General features: G+C 45.3%; 1 protein-coding gene across 2 annotated transcripts in view; it reads right to left on the reverse strand.

Annotated features, from left to right (window-relative positions):
- Nucleotides 1-13,385: 13,385 nt before the first annotated feature.
- The window catches only part of LOC147123234 (protein YIPF5-like), a 90,256-nt gene continuing 82,300 nt past the window's right edge, over nt 13,386-21,341 (reverse strand). The window contains exon 6 of one of the 2 annotated variants that reach the window (XM_085969530.1): nt 13,386-13,598. In XM_085969530.1, the coding sequence (XP_085825656.1) occupies nt 13,553-13,598 (46 nt within the window). In that variant the 3' untranslated portion in view covers nt 13,386-13,552. Of the gene's footprint in view, nt 13,599-13,652; nt 14,440-21,341 lie in introns of those variants that run through there. The other variant, XM_085969513.1, reaches the window with a different exon arrangement.

Raw genomic sequence — 21,341 nt, forward strand, 5'->3', positions numbered from 1 at the left:
ACACCGCTGCTGATAGCAGAAAGATTTAAGTTCCACAAAAGGAACCAGCATAAAGACGAAAGTAATGCTCAGTACTTAACGGAACTGCGCAAGCTATCAAAACACTGCCAGTTTGGATTGGGACTAGCAGATACGTTAAGGGATAAGTTTGTGTGTGGGCTTCAAAGTGAAAGAACCCAGAAACGGCTTCTATCAGAAAAGGATCTTACGCTGGACAAGACTTTCAGCATTGCAGTATCACACGAAGCAGCCGCACAGGGTGCTACAGAGATACAACGGAGACCGCAAGAATATGGCACCAATGAAATGTCATATGGAGCAGGGAAGTGTTATCGCTGCGGCAGAACAACACACGACCAGAAGGATTGTTGGTTCAAGGACCAAGTGTGCAGACAGTGTGGAAAAGCAGGACACATAGCAAGAGTCTGCAGGTCAGGGAAGAAAACCAGCAGCAAGAAATCTCCACAGAAGTACAAAAAGGTACATAAGGTGATGGACAGTAGTTCAGACGAACAGAAAAGTGATACAGACTCCAGAAGCAAGGAGCTGGGTTGTCTGAAACTACATAAGGTAATCAAAATGGAGGATCACCAGACTATCTGGGTCACGCTCAAGATAGACAGAGTCCAAGTGAAAATGGAATTGGACACAGGATCAGCCCTAACAGTCATAAATCAAAGGGACTACAAGTGGCTATTTTCACATATACCCTTGAAAGCTACAGAGATTGTCTTGAAGACGTACACGGGGCAAAAAGTCTACCCCAAAGGAAAAATAAGGGTGAAGGTGATATACAAAGGCCAGGAAATACCCAAAATGGACCTATATGTATTGCCAGATGGAGGACCACCACTACTAGGACGTGAATGGATCCGGAAGATACAATTAGATTGGCATTCCATACAGGCGCTGAAGGTTGAGGCCAAAAAGGATGACGACGTCACACCTGGACGACTGTCAAAAATGCTAACTGACGCACAAGAAGTGTTCCAGCAGGGACTCGGAACGCTAAAAGGTATAACAGCGACGATTAAAATAGAGGAAAATGCAAGCCCAAAGTTTTTTAAGGCCAGACCGGTGCCTTATGTGATCCGACCAGCCGTCGAAGCAGAGCTGGAAGGGTTGGAACGTTCAGGAGTACTGTCCAAAGTAGACTGGAGCGAGTGGGCTACACCCATCGTTCCTGTAATGAAGAGGTCGTTGAGAAATACGCCTGGGGAACCAAAGAAGGTCCGCATCTGTGGGGATTTTAAGGTGACAGTGAACCCAGTCCTTCACACGGTACAATATCCACTTCCACGGATTGAGGATATTTTTGCCTCGCAACCTGGAGGTAAACGCTTCACCAAAATTGATCTGGCCCAGGCGTACCTGCAAATGGAGGTAGAAGAAGCCTCGAAACAACACCTCACGATCAACACTCATAAAGGTCTCTACCAATACAACTGGCTGGTGTTCGGGGTAGCATCGGCTCCGGCTATTTGGCAAAGGGCAATGGATCAAGTCCTGCAAGAGATTCCAGGGACCCAGTGTTATTTGGGTGACATCCTGGTCACGGGCGAAAATGACAGTGATCACCTCGCCAACCTGGAGAAGGTGCTCACTAGATTAAAGGAATATGGGCTATGAGCTAATCGCCACAAGTGCGAGTTTTTCCAGAAGCAGTCTCATATTGTGGCCACGTTATTGATGAAGAGGGGTTACATAAGTCCCCTGAAAAGATTGAGGCAGTAGTCAAGGCTCCAACACCGGAAAATGTGTCACAACTGAGGTCGTTCCTCAGGCTGGTGAACTACTACCATAAGTTCTTACCAAATTTGTCTACAGTATTACACCCACTGAACACCCTACTGCAAACAGGGGTACCATGGAAGTGGAATGACGAATGTAAATGAGCTTTCCAGAAGTGCAAAGAATTGATCACATCAAAAGAGGTGTTGGCCCATTTCAACCCAGCACTACCAATTCGGTTGGTATGTGATGCATTACCCTATGGTATTGGAGCGGTGCTGTCGCACAAATTCCCAGACCGGTTAGAGAGGCCAGTAGCCTTTGCGTCTCGGTCACTAACCTCAGCCGAGCGCAACTACGCCCAGATCGACAGGGAGGCCCTCAGCCTAGTATGGGGAGTAAAACAATTCAACCACTATCTGCATGGGCAGAAGTTCACCTTGCTGACTGACCACCAACCACTTGTCTCCATCTTTAATCCAAAGAAGGGCGTTCCGGTGATGACTGCACAATGGCTACAAAGATGGTCTCTTTTTCTAGGGGCGAACCAATATAAAATAGAGTATAAGGGCACGAAACAGCATGGAAACGCTGATGGGCTATCATGCCTGCCACTGCCTACTGTGGAGGAAGCACCAGCAGTGGACCCTATCGAAATAGTTTATTTGTCGATAATTGAACGATTGCCAGTAACTAACGCGGATATAGAGAAGGAGACCAGCAATAATCCGACACTGTCTCGGGTATATGATTTGACGGTGAAGGGATGGCCAACACAGGGTGACTCACTGTTGCCAGCATTCTCATCCAGAAGAGAACAGCTGTCAGTGTGCCAGGGGACAGCGATGTGTGGATCCCGAGTGGTAATTCCACCCAAGTTAAGGGAGAGAGTGCTCAATGAGCTTTACGAAGGCCATCTGGGAGGTGTGAAAATGAGATGCCTTGCTAGGGCTTATGTGTGGTGGCCGGGGATCGATCAACAAATCGAGGACCTAACAAAGAGCTGCTCAGGATGCCAGAAGGTCCAAAATGCACCACCACATGCCCCTCTACACCCATGGGAGTGGCCCTCCTCTCCATGGCAACGGGTGCATATTGATTTTGCTGGTCCATTCATGGATGCGCACTCGAAATGGCCTGAGGTAATCAAAATGTCATCAACCACTACAGAGAAAACGATTGCAGTCCTACGGACCATATTTGCCAGGAATGGCTTGCCAGAGCAGATTTGCTCTGATAACGGACCACAGTTTGTGTCCGAAGAGTTTCGGAAATTTATGAGATGGAATGGGGTAAGGCATTACACATCCGCCCTGTATCATCCAGCCACAAATGGATTGGCTGAGAGGTTCGTACAAACCTTTAAAAAGGCGATAAGGGCCATGTGCGATGATGAAATTCCACTACAGCATAAAGTGGACAATTTCTTTTTAGCCTACAGAAATGCGACACATGCAGTTACCAACCAGACCCCAGCCATGATGTTCTTTAACCGAAGGTTGAGATCTCGTCTGGATTTGCTCAGACCAAATGTGCGAAGAAATGTTGAGGATAAGCAATTCCAGCACATCAATGAAAAGCCGACAAAGAGCTTCAATGTCGGACAACCAGTCTTGGCCCGCGACTACCGAACAGAGAAATGGCAACCTGGAATGATATGCACACGGCAGGGGCCATTAATGTACACAGTGGATGTCGGGGAGAACATTGTGAGACACCACGTCAACCAGATCCTAGCGTCACAGGAACGAGTCAACCCCATGTCTCGTGTACCTGGGGATGAACCCGACATACCGGTAGCATCTACCTCAGAAACAGTAGCAGCAGAACCTGATGAACTAACCGACGAAAGGGGGCCAGAATCGCCTCCACACCAAGAACAAGAACCTCAGGAAAGGCGCTATCCAGAAAGGATCAGGAAGCCGCCCCAAAGACTGAATCTATAAATGGACTATTTCAGTTTAATGTGTATGTTGAAGTGTTAACTGTTATTTGAATGTTATGGGTACTGTTAATCTAAAAGGGGAGGAATTGTAGTGTATGTACCTTTAAGAGAGAACTACTTTTATAGCTCCTGTATACTGTAGTACCGGCAGTGACCACACCTGTATATAAGCCTTGAGGATGGCTCTGTACTGTTAGTCTTTAGACTACCCTCCTCCAGTAAACACCTGTTGATTGTTAATTTACAGCCCCCGTCTAGTTATTGGAAAACATCATACTTTAAGAATCACGGATTCAACAGTAAGCATGCAGGCGCAGCAGGTGGTTAAGAAGGCAAATGGTATGTTGGCCTTCATAGCGAGAGGATTCGAGTGCAGGAGCAAGGATGTCTTGCTGCAGTTGTACAGGGCCTTGGTGAGACCACACCTTGAGTATTGTGTGCAGTTTTGGTCGCCTTATCTGAGGAAGGATGTTCTTGCCGTGGAGAGAATGCAGCGAAGATTCACCAGACTGATACCTGGGATGACAGGAATGACGTATGAGGAGAGATTGGGTCGATTCGTTAGAGTTTAGAAGAATGAGAGGGGATCTCATTGAAACTTATAAAATTCTAGCAGGACTAGATAGACTAGATGCAGGAAGGATGTTTCCAATGGCGGGGGAGTCCAGAGCCAGAGGTCACGGTCTAAGAATAAGAGGTAAGCCATTTAGGACTGAGATGAGGAGGAATTTCTTCACCCAGAGAGTGGTGAACCTGTGGAATTCTCTACCACAGAAGGCAGTTGAGGCCAATTCATTAAATATATTCAAGAAGGAGTTAGATATATTTCTTAAGGCTAAGGGGATCAAGGGATATGGGGAGAAAGCAGGGATAGAGTACTGAATTTGGATGATCAGCCATGACCTCATTAAATGGCAGAACAGGCTCGAGGGCCCGAATGGCCTACTCCTGCTCATATCTTCTATGTTTTTATGTTAACATATTCCATTGCAAGGGAATGCTAAAGTGTGCTGGTATAATCTTATAACATATTCCCGATGGAAAAATGTTGCAACTGATCAAAATGTAAATGGAATTATAGAAATGTAAAATAAGATGCATGTTCTCATGCCATTGTGAATTATTTATTGCGGCAGTGCCCAAGTTTTTAATTTAGTTATGCAAGTTGGCAGACAAATGTTTCAAGACTTAACAACATGATGTTATGTGGACAGCCCAGATTTTGGCCTAGAAAAGATTGTTGGAAATATTAGCAGATGAGCACTTAGGGGAGACTTTTAACTGCTGCCAACCCATTTCTCGCTTGAAAAGCGGGAGACTGGTAGTTGAAAATCTGGTGGCAGCCCTGCCTACCCATTTGCTCGCCTGAATCAACTTTCAGTCAGCCCTTAAATTGGGCGCCCAGCACTCCCACCCAAAACAGGTAGGAGACTGGGTAAAAATGCAAATCGGTGTCCAAGGCCTGTTGTCGGACTCAGATTGCAATTTTCAAGGTGAAATGGGTGGAGCATGAACAGCGTACGCCTGTCCCGCTTTCTCCAGGCATTGAGAGGCTGAACCAGCGATTCTTAAAGGGACCACTGAAGGCCTCACCCAAAAGATAAGTTTTTTGGGGGATTTTTAAAAGATTTTTGTAAGGCTAGGAGCATGTGAGCAAGAGCAGGCGATGGTGGCAGGGACAGCAATGGAGAGTCCTCGTCAGAGGGCACAGCCCACTCCAAGCTCTGCTCAGCTGGACACAGATGCTGTACCGCGGGGGCCGTTGACAAACAGGAGAATCATTGAGCATTAGCAGACAATGTGCAATGCACTGGTAGGCCTTCTAAGCACACTGACCATGATTGCAGGGAGAATGGAGGAGTCCGCCTCAAGCATGAGTGGGTTGATGTCACAGGGCATTGCAATGATGTCTTCTTGCATGGATAGAGTGGGCAACTCTGTGGAACATCAAACGCGGCAATCACATGTGTCCATGCAGGCCTTGAGCATGGTCGTGCAGAGTCTGGACGCCAACATGTTTACCGCCTTAAGTAGGATGACCGATACCTTAGCCTTGGCCTTACAGCGCTGCACTGATCTGCACTAAAGTGCTCTCCAGCACAGTGGTAGCAGTGAAATGCATCTGGGCCATGAGAGGGATGATGGCGAAAGGGGATATGGAAGTGGGAACTCCATTCAAAGTGCTTTCACTTCTTACCCATTGCCATAACCTCCCCTCAGTCAGTACCCAACATTCTGCCTCATCTTCCGATGGCCGAGTCTGCCTCTGTACAGGTGCAGGTGGAGCAGATGTTGATGGGGCCCTCACAGGCTCCAAAACCCAGTGGTCGTCGGCCAAGAGCATCTCGGCAGTCAGAGCAGTCTGCCTCTACCTCTGCTCAAGCCACAGGGGTTGCACCACGTAGGAGTGGTGGGAAAAGGAAGAATAAAGCTTTGTAGTTTCACAAGGGTATTCACATGGGTGTCTAAGAAAATGCTATGTTATGAAGTTTCTGTTCTTTAGTTCAATCACATAAATTTTATAAGTTTGCACCACTTTCCTGTCTTGCCCATTCTTGGTTGCTGGGTGGCAAGTCACCTTTTAACTTGTTTGATGATGAATGGGAAGACATAAGTTGATGGCGACCAATGAAGGGATGTGCAAGGGGTGGTTGGTTGTTAGCAGGACTGCTTTGTGTCAGTGGCATGGGAGGGTGGGAAAAGTGGCTGTTGCATGTGCATTCTGACATCGGTCCACTGGGGCAACCTTAATGAACTTTGCATTAATAAGGGTATCCCTAGCATCTTTGGCAGCTGGTGGTGCATTGGCCTCATCACCTTCCTCCTCCTCATCTTCCTCCTCCTTCTCTGCCTCAGAATCATCCGAAGATGATCTGCACTATGCGCCTTGTTCCTCCTGCCGGTCCAAACCTCACTGTTGCGCAATGTTGTCCAGAGCGCAGCACACTAAGACCATTCTGGACACCCTGCCTGGTGCATACTGAAGGACACCTCCAGATCTGTCTAGACACCTAAAGTGCATCTTCAGTATGCCGATGGCTTGTTCGATCACACATCTGGTGGTGATATGGCATCCATTGTAGCGCTGTTGGGCATCATTGGACGGGCCTCCGACGGGTGTCATCAATCAAGTTTGAATTGGGTATCCCTTGTCTCCTAGCAGCCACCCCTTAATTCTGCTTCCAGGTCCAAAGACGTCAGGGAGTTTAGACTGCCACAGGACGAAAGCACCATGGCAGCTCCCCGGGAATCTTGCACACACCTGCAGAAATATCTTTTTGTGGTTGCACACCAGCTGCACATTGATGGAGTGGAAGCTCTTGCGGTCGGGAAATACTCCTGGTTGATCATGGGTGACTTTAATCTATATATAGATTGGGCTAACCAAATTAGTAACAATACTGTGGAGGAGGAATTCCTGGAGTGTTTACGGGATGGTTTCCTGGACCAATATGTCGAGGAACCATCTAGGGATCAGGACATCTTAGACTGGGTATTATGCAATGAGAAAGGATTAATTAGCAATCTTGTTGTGCGAGGCCCCTTGGGTCGGAGCGATCATAATATGATAGAATTCTTCATTAAGATGGAGAGTGAAGTAGTTGACTCAGAGACAAAGGTCCTGAATTTAAATAAAGGGAACTATGATGGTATAGAAAACATAGAGATAGGAACAGGAGTAGGCCATTCGGCCCTTCGAGCCTGCTCCGCCATTCAATGAGATCATGGCTGATCTTCGTCTGAGATCATAGCTGATCTTACCAGTTCAGTACCCCGTCCCCGCCTTTTCTCCGTAACCCTTAATCCCCTTAGCCTTCAGAAATATATCCAATTCTCTCTTGAAAATATTTATTGAAGTAGCCTTCACAGCCCTCTGTGGCAGGGAATTCCACAGGCTCACCACTCTTTGAGTGAAGAAATTCTTCCTCATCTCTGTTTTAAATGATTTGCCCGCTATTTTTAGACTGTGGCCCCTGGTTCTGTGCTCCCCGGCCATTGGAAACATTCTCTCTGAATTCAGCCTGTCCAGGCCTGCCATAATTTTATATGTTTCGATGAGATCCCCTCTCAATCTTCTAAACTCCAGTGAGTACAAGCCCAAACTATTTAATCTCTCTTCGTAGGTCATTCCCGCCATTCCAGGTATCAGCCTGGTGAATCGCCGTTGCACTCTTTCCATGGCAAGAACATCCTTCCGCAGATGGGGCGACCAAAACTGTACACAATACTCCAGATGCGGTCTCACCAGCACCTTGTACAGCTGTAGTAAGGTATCCCTATTCCTATACTCGAACCCCCTTGATATGAAGGCCAACATACCATTTGCCTTCTTAATCGCCTGTTGCACCTGCATGCTCTCCTTCAGTGACTGGTGCACAAGAACACCCAGGTCCCTCTGCACTTCCCCATCTCCCAATCTATTGCCATTTAGATAATAATCTACCCTCCTGTTTTTACCCCCAAAGTGGATAACCTCGCATTTATCCACATTATAGTGCATCTGCCACGTATCCGCCCATTCCCCCAACCTGTCCAAATCGCACTGTAGCCTCCTGACATCCTCATCAGAGCCCACCCCTCCTCCTAGTTTAGTGTCGTCAGCGAATTTGGAAATATTGCATCCAATTCCCTGATCCAGATCATTTATATATATTGTGAACAGCTGGGGTCCCAGGACAGATCCTTGCGGCACCCCGCTGGTCACTGCCTGCCACTCTGAAAACGAGCCGTTTATTCCAACTCTCTGTTTTCTATCCGCCAGCCAGTTCTCTATCCACGTTAATACTTTGCCCCCAATCCCATGAGCCTTAATTTTGCATGATAATCTTTTGTGTGGAACCTTATCGAAGGCTTTCTGGAAGTCAAGGTACACCACATCCACTGGCTCTCCCCCATCTATTTTACCAGTTACTTCCTCAAAAAATTCCAGCAGATTAGTCAAACACGATTTACCCTTTGTAAATCCATGTTGACTCTGTCCGATCCTTTCCCCATTTGTCAAGTGCTCCGCTATTTTATCCTTAATAATGGACTCTAGCATTTTGCCCCCAACCGATGTAAGGCTTACTGGTCTATAATTCCCTGCTTTCTCTCTACCCCCCTTTTTAAATATTGGGGTAACATTAGCTACCCTCCAATCCACGGGTACTGTTCCCGAGTCAATGGAGTTCCGGAAGATGATCCTTAGAGCATCTGCTATCTCCAGGGCCACCTCCTTAAGTACCCTAGGATGTAGTTTATCAGGCCCCGGGGATTTGTCGGCCTTCAGTCCCCTCAACTTACCCAACACCATATCCCTAGAGATACTAATTTCTGTCAGCTCCTCCCTCTCATTAGTCCCTATGTTTGCCGATATTCCTGGGAGGTTATTTGTGTCCTCCTTTGTGAATACAGAACCAAAGTATGAGTTTAATTGGTCTGCCATTTCCTTATTCTCCATTATATATTCTCCCGAATCGGACTGCAAGGGACCGACTTGGGATTTTACCAGTCTTTTCCTCCTGATATACCGATAAAAGCTTTTGCAGTCTGTCTTTATGTTTGCTGCAAGTTTACTTTCGTATTCTATTTTCCCCTTCCTGATTAATCCCTTTGTCCTCTTTTGCTGTATCCTGTACTGCCCCCAATCTTCCGGTCTGGTGCTTTTTTTTGCCAGTTGATATGCCCTTTTTTTTTATTTTATGCTGTCCCTAATTTCCCTCGTTATCCACGGTTGAGTCACCTTTTTAGGTTTATTTTTATGCCAAACCGGTATAAACATGTTCTGGAATTCTTCCATTCTATCTTTGAATGCTTGCCATTGTCTATCCACTGTCAATCCCCCCAGAAACATCACCCAATCAATCTTACCCAATTCCCGTCTCATACCCTCGTAATTCCCTTTATTTAAGTTCTGGACCTTAGTCTCTGATTCAATTTCCTCACTCTCCATCTCGACTGAGAGCTCGATCATATTATGATCGCTCTGACCCAAGGGGCCTCATACAAGAAGATTGCTGATAAGTCCCTTCTCATTGCACAATACCCAGTCTAAAACGGCCTGATCTCGAGTCGGCTCCTCGACATATTGGTCCAGATAACCATCCCGAAAACATTCCAGGAATTCCTCCTCCTCAGAATTTTTACTAATTTGGGTAGTCCAATCAATATGTAAATTAAAGTCACCCATGATGACAGCTGTGCTCTTATCGCACGCTTCTCTAATTTCCCTTTTTATGCCTTCCCTCACCTCCATATTACTATTTGGAGGCCTATATATCACACCCACTAACGTTTTCCTCCCCTTGCTATTTCTCATTTCTACCCATACAGATTCCGTTTCATCCGAGTTAATATCCTTCCTTTCCATTGCATTAATTATGAGATGCAAGTTGGGTAGGATTGATTGGGGAATGTCACTCAAAGGGTTGACGGTGGATCGGCAATGGCCAACATTCAAAGATCGCATGGATGAACTACAGAATTTGTTTATCCCAATTTGGCATAAAAATAAATCAAAAAAGGTGACTCAACCGTGGCTAACAAGGGAAATTAGGGATAACATAAGATCCAAAGAGAGGACATATAAATTGGCCAAAAAAAGCAGCAAACCTGAGGATTGGGAGCAGTTTAGGATTCAGCAAAAGAGGACAAAGGGATTAATTAAGAGGAGGAAAATAGATTATGAAAGTAAGCTTGCAGGGAACATAAAAACTGACTGTAAAAGCTTTTATAGATATGTGAAGAGAAAAAGATTGGTCAAGTCAAGCGTAGATCCCTTACAGTCAGAATCAGAGGAATTTATAATGGGGAACAAAGAAATGGCAGACCAATTAAATACATATTTTGGTTCTGTCTTCACAAAGGAGGACACAAATAACCTCCCAGAGATGTCGGGGAACATAGGGACTAATGAGAGGGAGGAACTGAAAGAAATCAGTATTGTAGGGAAAAGGTGTTGGGGAAGTTGACGGGATTGAAGGCCGATAAATCCCCAGGGCCTGATAATCTACATCCTAGGGTATTTAAGGAAGTGGCGCTTGAGATAGTAGATGCATTGCTGGTCATCTTCCAGAACTTGATAGACTCTGGAACAGTACCCGCATAAGAGATTAGCGTGCAAAATTAAGGCACATGGGATTGGGGGCAAGGTATTGACTTGGATAGAGAACTGGTTGGCAGACAGAAAGCAAAGAGTTGGAATAAACGGGTCGTTTTCCGAGTGGCAGGCAGTGACTGGTGGGGTACCGCAAGGATCGGTCCTAGGACCCCAGCTGTTCACAATATACATTAATGATCTGGACAAGGGAATTGGATGTAATATCTCCAAATTTGCAGATGACACAAAGCTGGGTGGGAGGGTGTGCTGTGAGGAGGATGTCATGAAACTCTAGTATGATTTGGACAGGTTGGGTGATTGGGCAGAAACATGGCAAATGCACTATAATGTGGATAAATGTGAGGTTATCCACTTTGGTGGCAAAAACAGGAAGGCAGATTATTATTTGAATGGCAATAGATTGGGAGGAGGGGAAGTGCAAAGAGACCTGGGTGTTCTTGTGCACCAGTTGCTGAAGGTAATCATGCAGGTGCAGCAGGCGATTAAGAAGACAAATGGTATGTTGGCCTTCGTAGCAAGAGGGTTCGAGTACAGGAACAAGGATGTCTTGCTGCAGTTGTGCAGGACCTTGAGTATTGTGTGCAGTTTTGGTCGCCTTATCTGAGGAAGGATGTTCTTACCATGGAAGGAGTGCAGTGAAGATTCACCAGGCTGATACCTGGGATGGCAGGAATGACGTATGAGGAGAGATTGTGTCGATTGGGCTTATACTCACTGGAGTTTAGAAGATTGAGAGGGGATCTCATCAAAATCTATAAAATTCTGTCAGGCCTGGACAAACTAGATGCAGAAAGGATGTTCCTGATGGCCGGGGAGTCCAGAACCAGGGGTCATAGTCTAAGGATAAGGAGTAAGCCATTTAGGACTGAGATGAGGAGGAATTTCTTCACCCAGAGAGTGGTGAACCTGTGGAATGCTCTGCCACAGAGGGCGGTGGAGGCCAGTTCATTAAATATATTCAAGAAGGAGTTGGATATATTTCTTAAGGCTAAAGGGATCAAGGGATATGGAGAGAAGGCAGAGAGAGGGACAGGGTACTGAATTTGGATGATCAGCCATGATCTCATTGAATGGCGGAGCAGGCTCGAGGGGCCGAATGGCCTACTCCTGCTCCTATCGTCTATGTTTCTATGTTTCTATCTGAAGGTGCGCGGATTGCCACATGTGTGCACAGTCGATGATGCCCTGCACCTGTGGTAAGCCAGCCAGAGCTGCGAACCCAAGCGCCCGCTCATTCTGACTGGCATCATCGCAGACGAAGTTCACATTATTGCTGGCCTGGCAAACAGCCCATCGATCATCAGCGTCACGCGTAAGTGGCATTGCCTCCTGCGGGGCCTGCCTCCCCAAGTGCGCGGCCCATTCAAATTTTTGCACATGTGCGGTATCGACAATAGAAAAGCCGGTGAGCAGCCTGAGCATGACCTTGCAGATGACTGTGCGGCCGCGCAGCTTAGCGGGAACGTTGTCAGTCACCTGTCTTTGTGGGCTGCCGACTGGGAGATCATGCATGTGGCTCCAGCAGAGCCCTGGTAGGATCTGGAGGCAAAGAAGTTGAGAGCGGTGGTGAGTTTGACAGCTACTGGTAATGCATGGCCACCAGGCCCAGCAGGCAGCAGGTCTTCTTCTAGAAGGCGGCAGATGTCTGCTATCACCTGACGTGACAACCTGAGCCTCCTGAAGCACTGCTGTTCATACATGTCAAGGAAACTCAGCCTCTACCTGTACACCCTGTGTCGTGGGTAGTGCTTCCTGCGTGCTGCGCCCCTCTGCTGCTCTCCCTTCTGCTGCTGCCTTCTCTGATTTCCAGCTGCAGGTCTCTGAACAGCAGCCGTTATGTTCTCGCCTTGCTTTTACTGGCGAGTTTCAGGAAGTCCGGGAACCCCATGGATGCATCTTTAAATTTACAAGTCAGTTGAAATATCACTATAAATGAGCGATTAGCATATGATAATAGGCAACTCACCTCTCTCGAGGGGGTTGTGCATAAGGAACCTTACGCGCTCAAGTTAAACACGGAAATAGGCGGGTTGGAGCCGGCTTCCCGACGCGCTCACATTTTTCCCAGTTTTCATCCCCCCCCACCCATACCCAAACCCATGTGCTCCTCGAGGATAAAATTCCCCTCTGGCATAGCAGATCCAGTATACTTCTTTGATGTGCCTCTGATATTTCCAAGAAGTCAGGGGCATACATTGCTTTAAAGTCCACTTTATATATTCAATGCTCTTTTAATGTATGTTTAAAGCTCTCTTTCTCTTACACGGCTCTGAAGCTTCAGATGCAGTAATAACCTACTTTCAAGTTGCTGCAGCTCAGCTTCATACAGATCAGGTTTTGAGCAAGTGGGAGAAGGCAATTTGAAGGTGCTCTCTCCATCCAAACCTACTTCTGTTCCACTGTTTTTGCCTTTGACAGTGATAGCTCTGACAACTCTAAATTTGGACAAGTTATTTGTCATCATGTGTTGTGGTTAAGCTTCTTTCCATTAGTGGATACGAGATATCACTTTATAAACATAGTGAATGGCCTCCTCTCGCAAGTCGATGGTTCTTTTTTCCCTAGAGTGGACTAGTTCATTAGTAAATTTACAAATGTCCAATGCATAAGAACAATATAAATCCAGCAGTTCCTGGCAACACTGGCTTGCATTTTGCACTTTAATGGCAACAATAATCCTCAAGTGAAAATGTAATGCATCTGCTTTGTGTTCAGACTGGAAACAAAAATAGTACTGCCTTCTTCCCACACTATCTCTCATCTCTCATTTGAACCAATTACTGGCTGTGCAGATTCAGGGCTTTGACCACGCTGGAGTGAGGTCTAGAGGAAAATCAGAAATTGTGTGAAAATGGTTTATCTGGAACACTACTTCATACAAGTCAAAGCAGGAGAACAAGAGGACATAGGATAAAACTGGTAACAGAAGTAATTTAGGACAGATGCCAAGAAGAATATCATTCTACAAAGAGCGGTCAACACTCAGTAACTTCTTTGTGGTGCAGTAGTAGAAGCAAAAATTTTACATTAATTCAAGATCCAGTTACATGACAATTTTTTTTTTATTCGTTTCTGGGACATGGGTGTCGCTGGCAAGGCCAGCATTTATTGCCCATCCCTAATTGCCCTTGAGAAGGTGGTGGTGAGCCGAGTTCTTGAACCGCTGCCGTCCGTGTGGTGAAGGTGCTCCCACAGTGCTGTTAGGGATGTATTTCCAGGATTTTGACCCATGATGAAGGATCGGTGATATACTTCTAAGCCAGGATGGTGTGTGACTTGGAGAGGAACTTGGAGGTGGTGGTATTCCCATGCGCCTGTTGCCCTTGTCCTTCTAGGTGGCAGAGGTCGCAGGTTTGGGAGGTGCTGCCGAAGAAGCCTTGGCGAGTTGCTGCAGTGCATCTTGTAGATGGTACACACTGCAGCCACGGTACGCCGGTGGTGGAGGGAGTGAATGTTTAAGGTGGTCAATGGGGTGCCAATCAAGCGGGCTGCTTTATCCAACTTTTGTTCATGGATGGATGAACTAAGATGGGCTGAATGGCCTCCTTCACCCGAATTTGTCTTGTGATCGTGTCATGGCCGCCTTCACTTGTTTTGTCTTGTGATCTTGTAATGGCCTCCTTCATTTGTATCTGTCTTGTGAACTTGTGAAAACAAAATGTGCCTAAACATATATTAAAAGTTTTACGTTATTCTTTTTCCAACAATTTTCCTCCATCCCAACCTCCTCCCCTGAAGGTGTTTACTCTTTGATTGGTATTTGGTTCCACAGGTGCCAGTCACTTTCCAGTGCCTTGTCCAAGTTTCTGTTATACATGTACCCTGACAGTATGTTGGCAGACTATTTGACCAAACGGGGCTTACAAAAATCCCGCTTCTATCCTCACTCAATGCCCACACATGCATATTTCTAGCAGGGGTTGATGTATAGGGATCAGGAGTGATGGAGGGCATTACAAGGTCATTCATGATTTCTGGCTAAATATTTTGACATGAATGGGTAAAGTTTTAGCTAAACGTAAAAAGATTCACATAAAATATCAACTGCAAAGAATGATTTCTGTAAATCCTGGACAGAATTTCCTCTCCCTAGCATGAAGATGCTGTAGTCAATTATAGTGTCCCGAGCAGTGTCTGCTTGGCTGCATTGGTAGTAATCTTGGTTCTGATTTAGGAGATTGTGGGTTTGAGTCCTATGACATGAAATCAATTATTTGCCCCTTTAAATATTGCTGAGAGACCTTGTGAACTTTCGCAGGATTTGCTACTATAAATTCTCTCCTGAGTGATGGAATGATTTGATTGGTTAAAATCTGTGTTACAATTAATAATATTGAACTTTATTCTCAGATACCTCCAAATCAAATAGTAACAATTGACTCAGAATCCACAGCCTTTTGGGCAGAGAGTTTCACAATTTCCACTATCCTGATTTCACTCCTAATAAATTTCATCTGTGAACCTATCGCCCAGGAGAAAACATTCACAATATCATTGAAGTGTAGTATTCCTGGAGTGCAGAGATAAGGACAAATGCCAGAAATGGCTAGGCTTAAATCTTTTTTTAAATTCATTTTCAGTTCACGGAGCGTAAAAAGTTCCCATGGAGGGAGGTATGACTCTAATCTCATGGATTATGAATTAGTCATGACTCAGTCACAAGTGAGTTTAGGTCACCATCAACCATTGGATAAAAATCATGACCCTGAAAATTTGCAAGTCGGCACATCTTGGCATAAGTGCCAAGATGTCCATATTTCCACTACCCTTTGTGTGGAAAAGTGCTTCCAGATTTCACTCCTAATAGATTTCATCTGTGAACCTATCATCCAGGAGAAAAGGGTGTGGGAGGGAATGTAAGATTGGAGGAGGTTGCAGAGGTAAGGGGGAGCAAGACCATGGAGAAATTTAAAGATGAGAACGAGGATTTTCATGTCAATGCCCTGGAGAGGGGATGCGGTCAAGCTGTCAGTATAAGTCAATGAGGATGGGGGTGATGGGAGAATGAATACATACAGGGAACTGACCGCTGGGTTTTGGACAAATTGAAGTTGATGGAGAGTTGTGAATGGTCGGCCAGCAAGGAGAACATTGAAGAAATCAAGTCTAGAAATGACAAAAGCATGGATAAAAGTTTCAGTGATGGTGCACTGAGGTAGGGCGGAGGCAGGCAATGTTATGAAGGAGACTTTCAGCAGTCTTGGTGAGGATAGAATGTGGGGTTTGAAGTTTTAGCTGGGAATTGAATGGGAATCCGAGGTTTCACATGGTCTGGTTCAACCAGAGTGAGTAGCCACCAAGGGAAATAGAGTCAGGCAAGGGAGTTTATGGCAGGTGCTAAAAACTATGGCTTTAGTCTTGACAATGTTAAGCTAGAAGAAATTGTTGGACAAGCAATCTGACAGCACAGAGGCAGTTGATGGACCAAGAGGGGTTGGAGAGGTAGAGCTGCGTATCATTGGTGTACATATGGAAGCTGATCCCTTTTTGAGGATTATTTTGCCAAAGGGAAATATGTTGATGAGAAAGAGGAGGGTTTCAAGGATGGATCTTTGGAGGACTTCAGAGGTGATGCTGCAGGCGTGGGAAGAGAAGCTGTTGCTGGAAATGCTCCGGGTACATTCAGATAGGTAGGAATGGAACCATGCAAGGACAGTCCCCTGGAGCTGAATAATGTAGGAGAGACATTGGAGCAAGATGGCATGGTCGACTGTCTTGACTGCTACAAAAAGTCGAGGAGAATGAGGAGGAATAAAGCACCAATGTTACAGTCACATGAGACATTTACAGAGAAGTTGGCCTGCTCATGACAAAAAAGCTGAGTATTCATGGCTGACGGTTTCCACAATAAATATCTTGTCTGAATCCTCCGATGTAAAATTAAATAACAATGAATCAAATTGTCTAAGTTTATTGTTGATTTTGTGACAGGGTTCACTCAGCTGCTGAAATAGGATAAAAACTTTACAGACATGTTGCTTTCTGTTTGTTATTGATATAAGATTACAAGGATTAGGTGTTATTTTCTATTTTTAAAGTTATCGGAGTTCCCTGCAACTCCTGACTGCATAGAAACCCCTAATTTGAAATCACACAATCTTACAGCAGAGAAGGAGGCCATCTGGCCCATCATGCCTGTGCCTGCTCTTTGAAAGAGCAAAACAATTAGAATCACTCCCCTGCTCTTTCCTCATAGGCCTGCAATATTTTTCTTCTCAAGCATTTATCCAATTTCCCTTTGAAACTTACTAATGAATCTGCTTCCACCACCCTATCAGGCAGTGCATTCCAGATCTTAACAACTCGCTGAGTAAAAAAAATTCTCCTAATCTTCCCCCTGGTTCTTTTGCCAATAACCTTAAATTTGTGCCCTCTGGTTAACGACCCTCCTGCCAGTGGAAACAGTTTCTCCCTATCTACTCCATCAAAACCCTTCATAATTTTGAACCTTCTCTGCTCTAAGGTAGGGTGACCATATTTTCTAAAGCAAATCCGGGGACACACAGGGTGGGAGCAAAGCAAAGTAGCCAGGATGGAAAATGTTGCGCAGCATAGCGAAGCAAAATTTTTAGCAGCCTACATTTTTAACAGTTGCACACATACATTACAAATGAAAAACATAGAAACATAGAAACATAGAAGATAGGAGCAGGAGTAGGCGATTCAGCCCCTCGAGCCTGCTCTGCCATTCAATGTGATCATGGCTGATCATCCAAATTCAGTACCCTGTCCCTGCTTTCTCCCCATATCCCTTGATCCCTTTAGCCTTAAGAAATATATCCAACTCCTTCTTGAATATATTTAATGAATTGGCCTCTACTGCCTTCTGTGGTAGAGAATTCCACAGGTTCACCACTCTCTGGGTGAAGAAATTCCTCCTAATTTCTGTCCTAAATGGCTTACCCCTTATCCTTAGATGTTGACCCCTGGTTCAGGACTCCCCGACCATCGGGAACATCCTTCCTGCATCTAGTCTGTCCAGTCCTGTCAGAATTTTATAAGTTTCAATGAGATCCCCTCTCATTCTTCTAAACTCCAGCGAGTATAAGCCCAATTGACACAATCTCTCCTCATACGTCATTCCTGCCATCCCAGGTATCAGCCTGGTGAATCTTCGCTGAACTCCTTCCATGGCAAGAACATCCTTCCTCAGATAAGGTGACCAAAACTGCACACAATACTCAAGATGTGGTCTCAGCAAGGCCCTGTACAACTGCAGCAAGACATCCTTGTTCCTGTACTCAAAACCTCTCGCTACGAAGGCCAACAAAACATTTGCCTTCTTAACCACCTGCTGCACCTGCATGCTTACCTTCAGATAATAATCTGCCTTCCTGTTTTTGACACCAAAGTGGATAACCTTGCATTTATCCACGTTATATTGCATCTGCCATGCTTCTGCCCAATCACCTAACCTGTCCAAATCATCCTGGAGTTTCTCGGCATCCTCCTCACAGCACACATGCCCATCTAGCTTTGTGGCGTCTGCAAACATGGAGATATTACATCCAGTTCCCTCGTCTAGATCATTAATATATATTGTGAATAGCTAGGGTCCAAGGACCGATCCCTGTGGTACCCCACTAGTCACTGCCTGCCACTCGGAAAAAGAGCCATTTATTCCAACTCTTTGCTTTCTGTCTGCCAACCAGTTCTCTATCCAAGTCAATACCTTGCCCCCAATCCCATGTGCCTTAACTTTACACGCTAATCTCTTATGCGGGACCTTATCAAAAGCCTTTTGAAAGTCCAAATACACCACATCCACTGGTTCTTCCTAATCTATTTTACCAGTTACATCCTCAAAAAATTCCAGTAGAACGGTCAAGTACGATTTATCTTTTGTAAATCCATGTTGACTTTGTCCGATCCTGTCACTGTTTTCCAAGTGCTCTGCTATTACATCTTTTATAATGGACTCTAACATTTTCCCCACTACCGATGACAGGCTTGCCAGTCTGTAATTCCCCATTTTCTCTCTACCACCTTTTTTGAATAGTGGGGTAACATTAGCTACCCTCCAATCCATGGGTACTGTTCCAGATTCCATCGAATGTTGGAAGATGAGCAGCAATGCATCTACTATTTCTAGGGCCACTTCCTTAAGTTACCTAGGATGGAGATTATCAGGCCCTGGGGATTTATCGGCCTTCAATCCCGTCAATTTCCCTAACACCATTCCCCTACAAATACTGATTTATTTCAGTTCCTCCCTTTCATCAGACCTTATGTTCCCCAGCATCTCTGGGAGGTTATTTGTGTCCTCCTTTGTGAAGACAGAACCAAAATATGTATTTAATTGGTCTGCCATTTCTTTGTTCCCCATTATAAATTCCCCTGATTCTGACTGTAAGGGATCTACGCTTGACTTGACCAATCTTTTTCTCTTCACATATCTATAAAAGCTTTTACAGTCAGTTTTTATGTTCCCTGCAAGCTTACTTTCATAATCTATTTTCCTCCTCTTAATTAATCCCTTTGTCCTCTTTTGCTGAATCCTAAACTGCTCCCAATCCTCAGGTTTACTGCTTTTTCTGGCCAATTTATATGTCCTCTCCTTGGATCTTATGCTATCCCTAATTTCCCTTGTTAGCCACGGTTGAGTCACCTTTTTTGTTTTATTTTTATGCCAAACTGGGATGAACAAATTCTGTAGTTCATCAATGCGGTCTTTGAATGTTTGCCATTGCCTATCCACCGTCAACCCTTTGAGTGACATTCTCCAATCAATCCTACCCAACTTGCGCCTCATACCATCGTAGTTTCCTTTATTTAAATTCAAGACCCTAGTCTCTGAGTCAACTAATTCACTCTCCATCTTAATGAAGAATTCTATTATATTATAATCGCTCCGACCCAAGGGGTCTCGTACAACAAGATTGCTAATGAATCCTTTTTCATTACATAATAACCAATCTAAGATGGCCTGATCTCTAGTTGGTTCCTCGACATATTGGTCCAGGAAACCATCCCGTAAACGCTCCAGGAATTCCTCCTCCACAGTATTGTTACTAATTTGGTTAGCCCAATCTATATGTAGATTAAAGTCACCCATGATGACTGCCGTGCCCTTATTGCACACTTCTCTAATTTCCCTTTTAATGCCATCCCCAACCTCCGCATTACTGTTTGGAGGACTATATACCACTCCCACTAACATTTTCTGCCCCTTGGTATTTCTCAGTTCTACCCATACAGATTCCACATCATCAGAGCTAATATCCTTCCTTACAATTGTGTTAATCCCCTCTTTAACCAGCAATGCTACCCCACCTCCCTTTCCTTTTTGCCTATCTTTCCTGAATATTGAATACCCCTGGATGTTGAGTTCCCAGCCTTGGCCACCCTAGAGCCATGTTTCCGTAATCCCAATCAAATCATATCCGTTTACCTCTATTTGCGCAGCTAATTCATCCACCTTATTACAAATGCTCCTCGCATTAAGGCACAAAGCCTTCAGGCTTGTTTTTTTAATGCTCTTAGACTTATTTGAATTATTATTTACTGTGGCCATGTTTGATTTAAACCGTTGATTTCTCTGACTGCCACTTTTGTTTTTCTCCTTCCTATCTTTTGCTTTTACCCTTGTTTCCCTTTCCTCTGTCTCCCTGCTTAGGTTCCCAACCCCCTGCCATTTTAGTTTAAACCCTCCACCAGAGCACTAGCAAACACTCCCCCTAGGACATCGGTCCCGGCCCTGCCCAGGTGCAAACCGTCTGGTTTGTACTGGTCCCACCTCCCCCAGAACCAGTTCCAATGTCCCAAGAATTTGAATCCCTCCCCCTTGCACCATTCCTCTAGCCACGTATTCATCTGAAATATCCTTCTATTTCTACTCTGACTAGCACATGGCACTGGTAGCAATCCTGAGATTACTACCTTTGAGGTCCTATTTTTTAATTTACCTCCTAACTCCCTATATTCAGCCTCATCCCGTTTTTTACCTATATCGTTGGTACCTATATGCACCACGACAACTGGCTGTTCACCCTCCCCTTCCAAAATGTTCTGCAGCCGCTCTGAGACATCCTTGACCCTTGCACCAGGGAGGCAACACACCATCCTGGAGTCTCGTTTGCGGCCGCAGAAACGCCTATCTATTCCCCTTACAATAGAATCCCCTATTACTGTAGCTCTACCCCTCTTTTTCCTCCCGTCCTGTGCAGCAGAAACACCCCTGATGCCAAGAAGTTGGCTGCTGCTGCCTTCCTCTGATAAGCCTTCCCCCTCAACAGTATTCAAAGCGGTATACCTGTTTGAGAGGGGATGTCCACAGGGGACTCCTGCACTACCTGCCTGTGCCTACTACTCTGCCTGTTGGTCACCCGTTTCCTTTCTGCCTGTGCAACCTTTGCCTGCGGTGTGACTGTACTGTATGTAACCGTTCCACCTTTAAGAGAACTATTTTAAGGGTTGCACTACTTTATCTTGGCTGTGGTATACTGTAATACCGGTGGTGACCACACCGGTATATAAGTGCTGTGTAATGATTTATTGGGCAGATCCGCCCTGACCTTCGACTAGTAAAGACCTGTTAAATTTTACTCTTGTGGTCTGTGTAGTAAT

The sequence above is a fragment of the Somniosus microcephalus genome, chromosome 2 (genome assembly GCF_052327205.1).
Source record: "Somniosus microcephalus isolate GS21.2 chromosome 2, FLI_Smic_1.0, whole genome shotgun sequence".
Taxonomy (NCBI): domain Eukaryota; kingdom Metazoa; phylum Chordata; class Chondrichthyes; order Squaliformes; family Somniosidae; genus Somniosus; species Somniosus microcephalus.